The sequence below is a fragment of the Macaca fascicularis genome, chromosome 6, assembly GCF_037993035.2.
Source record: "Macaca fascicularis isolate 582-1 chromosome 6, T2T-MFA8v1.1".
Lineage (NCBI taxonomy): Eukaryota > Metazoa > Chordata > Mammalia > Primates > Cercopithecidae > Macaca > Macaca fascicularis.
In genome coordinates, this window is record NC_088380.1 from 154,658,763 (window position 1) to 154,664,668 (window position 5,906).

The 5,906-nt window shown below is 40.8% G+C and overlaps 1 protein-coding gene across 1 annotated transcript; it reads left to right on the forward strand.

The window, feature by feature from the left end:
- Positions 1-313: 313 nt before the first annotated feature.
- Positions 314-4,098, forward strand: SCGB3A2 (secretoglobin family 3A member 2). The gene is made up of 3 exons (XM_005558171.4): positions 314-464; positions 3,377-3,579; positions 3,930-4,098. Exons 1-3 carry the CDS (start codon positions 410-412, stop codon positions 3,951-3,953), a joined length of 282 nt encoding a protein of 93 aa, XP_005558228.1. The 5' UTR covers positions 314-409; the 3' UTR covers positions 3,954-4,098.
- The last annotated feature ends 1,808 nt before the right edge of the window (positions 4,099-5,906 follow it).

Consider the following 5,906-nt stretch of genomic DNA (forward strand, 5'->3'; position numbering starts at 1 on the left):
ACACTCCTTCTAATCCCAATATAAATTCTTCACTTCTTTTCAACGTTCTTCCAGGAGAAGGATTCTTTGGGCTCTTTGTCTTCCACTTTTATTTCTGTGCAAGGATTTATGCAAGAGGTACTTGACAATGCTATAATGTAGGGCTTTGTTTTTCATGGGAACACAAGGCAAAGCGGAAAACTCTCCAAATTGTTTAGTGAGAAAACATAACCTTTATCCCTTTATTTGGGGGGGTGGGTGGTGAGTCAAGTGGTAGGGACTAGAATTCAAGTCTTCAACGGGCATATAAATACGTGTGTTTGCAAAAGCAGCCATCACACTTTGTATGGCAAGTGGAACCACTGGCTTGGTGGATTTTACTAGATTTTTCTGATTTTTAAACTCCTGAAAAATATACCAGATAACTGTCATGAAGCTGGTAACTATCTTCCTGCTGGTGACCATCGGCCTTTGTAGTTACTCTGGTAAGTAACTGGAATACATCTGGCATATATGATATTTATCTACTTTTCTGTTAATAAGAGCACAACCAGTAAGCTTTGCCTCACTGACAGTGGAATATGGTGGTAGGAACTTTATTTTTTTATTTTATTTTTAACTGACACGTAATAATTGCACATATTTGCAGGTTTGGAAGAAGTTTTGGAATCACAGAAAATGGTGATGTTGGAAAGTATTTCAGATCCCCACCATCTAAGCTCTAACCCACTATAAGTATTCTAATACATCTTACATAGGAAGTTAGCCAACTTCCACAGAGGGTCAACAAAGCACATTTCACTGCTGGGTATTGGCCACCATTAGTTTTTCTTATTTTCCTCAATTTTGAGTTAAAATTTGATTTTATAATTTATTTTGCGCTTTTGAACTATATGGAGTCATTCTTGCTATCATCTCCAGTTATCCAACTTCCTAGCTTAGTTCTCCTGAGATAGCTACGTTCATCTTTTCATCCACTCAGTGGATATTTATTGAAAGGCTACAATTTTTTGGGCACTGGATATGCATTGGAAGATTTAGACATGAATCAGTCATAAACATTGTTCTTAAGGTGCTAGTCTGGTAGGGTAGATAAGGCTTCTACCAAAGTTACTCTAATGCTAGACTACTGTAAATGCACTGTGAGATAGCCAGCTAGAACTCTGTAAGTGTATTGGTGGGTGATGAGTTTAATTTTCAGGTAAGGGTATAGAAGCTGGCTTCTTGGAGGAGAATGGGAACTGCTTTTTGAGGGGGGGGGTTGGGGGAATCATTATAACTATCAGGAAGATAGTTTGGGTACATGGGAAAAAAAGATTTCATGACGGCCACTGCTCATTGAGAGAACTTTAAAAGGCTTTGAAGACCTTCTCCCAGGAAGCTGTAAATACATACAGAGAAGATATTTACCAAAATATCTGAAATAAGAAGTATGGAGATTAATAATTGATTGCTGCCCACACCTACACTGACAACTTTGACTTGTGATGTTTATTGAATTTCTGAAGGAATTTGTAAGTTCACCAGTTTTGGATATTTCATTATTCCCTAGTGTCCAGGGACAGGTATCTATGGGCAAAAGTGACACAGAAAGGTGGTGGGGAAAATAAATATCACCCCCTCTGGGTGAGAATTTTGGAGGGACAATAGGCAATAGAAAATGGAAAAAAAAAAAAAAAGATGTACAGGCTCCATTTTAATAATTTGAATAGGGAAATAATAGGTTTCCAAAGGAAAATAAACTATGGCAGGTCTTAGCCAGAAGGAGAATATGTGTTCTTACATGTGTGCTCACATGCATGTGTACATTTACATATCTGCAATGTTTTTGTAAAAATATATATCATACATATTTTCCTCAATCTCTACTTTTCCCCCCATTCATCTTCTGCGGGAAAGTTATCTTTCTAAAGCCAAAGATATAAAAATATAATTTTCCTATGTAAAAGCCTTGATAGCACCCCACTGCCCTCAGGAAAAAAAATCCAAACTCTTTTGTGTGACATCCAACAGTTTAAAAAATCTGACTTCACTCAACTTTTGCAGCCTCACTCCCTTTATCTTCCATCCTTTGGTCATAGCCTATTGTAAATCTGCACTCCAGCCTTCTGGGCAGAAGGCTCACCATCCTGTGTATGCACTTTCATCCTAACGTTTCTGTGCTTTTATTGGTCATGTTTCTAAAATGCTTCCACTCTTCTTTACCTTATGATCCTGACATTTGCCTCAAGACATAGCTCTAACAACACTTCTGGAAAATTCCTGCAGCACTTTCTCATGTTCGAATTAGTCATCCCTTCCTTGTGTTTCCATAGAGCTTTGTCCATAATGTTAGCATAGCACATGCTACACTGTGGCATACACAGATCTTTTTTTTTTTTTTTTTTTTTTTTTTTTTTTGAGACGGAGTCTCGCTCTGTCGCCCAGGCTGGAGTGCAGTGGCGCGATCTCGGCTCACTGCAAGCTCCGCCTCCCGGGTTCACGCCATTCTCCTGCCTCAGCCTCCCGAGTAGCTGGGACTACAGGCGCCCACAACCGCACCCGGCTAATTTTTTTTGTATTTTTAGTAGAGACGGGGTTTCACCGTGGTCTCGATCTCCTGACCTTGTGATCCGCCTGCCTCGGCCTCCCAAAGTGCTGGGATTACAGGCGTGAGCCACTGCGCCCGGCCCGGCATACACAGATCTTTATTGCCAACTGGACTGTGTGAAGTCTCTGAATGGGCATCCTTGTCCTATTTGTCTATGTATCTGCACAGACTAGCATAGAGTTGGTGCTCAATTGTGTTTGTAGTGTTGAGCTGAACTGGTTGGGAGCAGTTTCCTGGGCTGTGGTTGGGTCTATTCCTGTCCTTATGTGGAGATTCACTATGGCATCTCTCCTTTAGCCTCAAGCTGTGAGCTGTGGAGATAGCCACATACAAAATACCATCTTCTTCAGTCAATCACGAGGATCTGTTGAATGCTTACTCTGTGCCAGGGTCGGTTCTAGGCATGGGTGCAGTAGTGAACAAAACATACATTCCTTGTTGTCATGGAGCCTCCATTCTAATGAGACAATAAGGACAATAAAAATAGCAAATGAAGAGTTGTTTTTTTAGGAAATGGTAAGAAAAAGTAAGTGATGGAGAGTGACAATGGCCATTGCAGGTTTCTCCGAGGAGGTAACATTTGAAGAGAGACCAAATAATGTGAGAAAGAAAGGTATGTAGCTAGCTGAGGAAAAAAAGTTCTAGGGAGATGGAACAGCAGGTGCACAGGGCCAGAGGCAGAAGTTTTGAATGGAAGTAAGATGAGTGGATCTGGAATGGACCTATTGATGGACACAGGGAAAGATGATGAGGTCATAGTCTGGGCCCGGATGTGCCTGTCTCACCTGGTTTCTCTTTTGCCTGCAGCTACTGCCTTCCTCTTCAACAAAGCGCCCCTTCCTGATGACAAGTTGGTACCTTTACCTCTGGACAACATTCCTCAGCTTATGGATCCATTAAAGCTTCTTCTGAAAACTCTGGGCATTTCTGTTGAGCACCTTCTGGAGGGGCTAAAGAAGTGTGTGAATGAGCTGGGACCAGAGGCTTCTGAAGCTGTGAAGAAACTGCTGGTAACCACAGCTTGGGAGGCTAATCTGCCAGAGGGGAGGGCGTAGTCACCCTGAATGTCTACCTCATCCTCTTGGCACTTGTAAATGTGCACTTCCACTTTACTGATTACACTCATAGGAAGTTTGCATGTCGTGGAATGTCAGGAAAAATATGATTTCTACATTTCTGGGAAGGGTTTTTGAATGACAGTGACACGTGTTATAGTTGTGACATTATCATTTAGCCGAGACGTAATCACTCTGAGTTTTTGTTTCCCCATCAGTAAAATGGTGGCCAACAGGATACTGAAAGTGAATATTTCAAATTACATGTAAGCTGCTCTAATTTTTGTTGTCTTTCTGCCTTTCAGGAGGCGCTATCACACTTGGTGTGATGTCAAGATAAAGAAAGAGCAGAGGTGGATGGGGATGGAGGATGACGCTCCTATCTTCCCTGGCTGAAATGCATTCTACCAATTATAGACTAAATGCCCTAAAATGTAGTGACCTGTGAAAAGGACAAATAAAGCAATGAATAGATTCAGTAGTCCTGTTTTTATTTCTGGGGACTCTATTCAGAAGGACATACCCAGATTAGTTTTTCCTTGGTTCATAAATTCAAGAGAGCCTGTTTTTATAAAGAAAACCTGGAATCTTAAGTAAGACACAATGATTCCTTTTCCTTTCCTTATCTCTAAATTAAACATCTCTATTTTTCCCAACTGTTTTTTATCTCACGGTGTTTCCAGACCCTTCACTTTCCTATTCCCCAGCCCAAATAAATGTTTACATTTAAAAAATGAAAAAATAATTTTCAAAATATTGCCTGATAAGACTAGCATCTTACTAACTTAATTGGTTTGGCTTCTGTTTCACTAGAATGCTAGTTTTTATTAAGTTTGTAGTTAAGCTATGGCCACTCAATAGCTTTCACTGATCCTTCCACCAAGTTAGGCCTTTACTACATTATCCTTAGGCAAATGGGTGAGGAACTATCTTTTCTTTCCTCTACTCTGTCATCTGCAATGATGACAGAATTATCTTTCCAAGGAATTATTCTGGTAATATCATGACAGCCTGAACAGTAGATTTCAAGCTTCTGAGCATGGTATGCAAGGCTGTTCATGATCTGGCCTTCGGTTACACGTCTAGTCTTCTTATCTATGTTCCTTTCTTCACATGAGCTCTACTCCAGCCGCATTGAACAGATAACCAAATCCTTTTCCCTCTAACATTCTTACACCTTAATGAAAAATCAAGTTTCTTCCTACCTAGAATATCTGCCACCTTCGGCTTTCAGACCTGGCCTGTGCCAGTCTTGGGACTGTTTGCTGTCAGATCCATTTCCTACCCTTCCCCTGCTCTGCTCTACTCTGCTCTGTGTTGAGAGGGGATAGGAGACGTGATGCTGATTGCTGCAGCTTGCATTTCTCAGGTTCCCAAATCAGCTGACATTTGGGCTAGGTTCTGCCCCTGGGAGGTGTAGGCAGTAGATAGGAAGTGGGAAAAGAGGAGAACTATTGTGTGGCCCTTTCTGGCTCTGTATTTGGGAGAAGTCTCTGGAAATGGCTGTACCATGTCTGAGGCTCCAGGTCCTGCTAAATAGGCCTGCCTTGGTTCCAGCTTTTGCTGGGTGAGTCCAGCCTCTGGGCTCTGGTTACATCACCTCCTTTCTTTTTCTCTCTAGCTGAAGTTGTTAGTGGTTTCCTCCTATTGTCAGGTTCTGGGTGCCTCACCATCACCGAGTTGACTTTTTAGCTCTTCTAATGTCTATTCAATCAATTCTTTGCAATACATTCCTTCTGTTCTAAGTACTTTGAGTAATTTCTGTTTCTTCATTGGTTCTTGACTAAGACGATGTTAAATGTTATCTCTAGGGATATTAGCTTATTTTTCCTGCCATTGCTTGACTTCCATTTTTTGGCAACTAAAATAGTTTTCACTCTGTGAAATTTTCTATTTTATTTCCTTATTTTATCTATGTCTATAATGATAGATTAGGTTGCCCAGCTGCAGTAACAAATAATCCCAAATCACAGTGGCTTATGTGCACAGTGTTTGACTTGTTCCTCATACTATATGGCCATCTTTGGTTGGCTGTAGCTATGATCAATGTTTTATGAATTCTATAACCGGAGCTGATGAATAGTCTATCTTGAGCATTTCACTTATTATGTTTATAGGGAAAGAGAACTTGGTGAACCATGAGCCAGCTCTTAAAGCTTCTCTTAAAAGTGAAGTATATGACTTCCAATCATGTTTAATTGGCCAGAGCAAGTCATTTGACCATGTTTGACTTCTTTAGGAAGGGGATGTGTAATTACCGTATAGGAAAGAGCTGTGCCAAA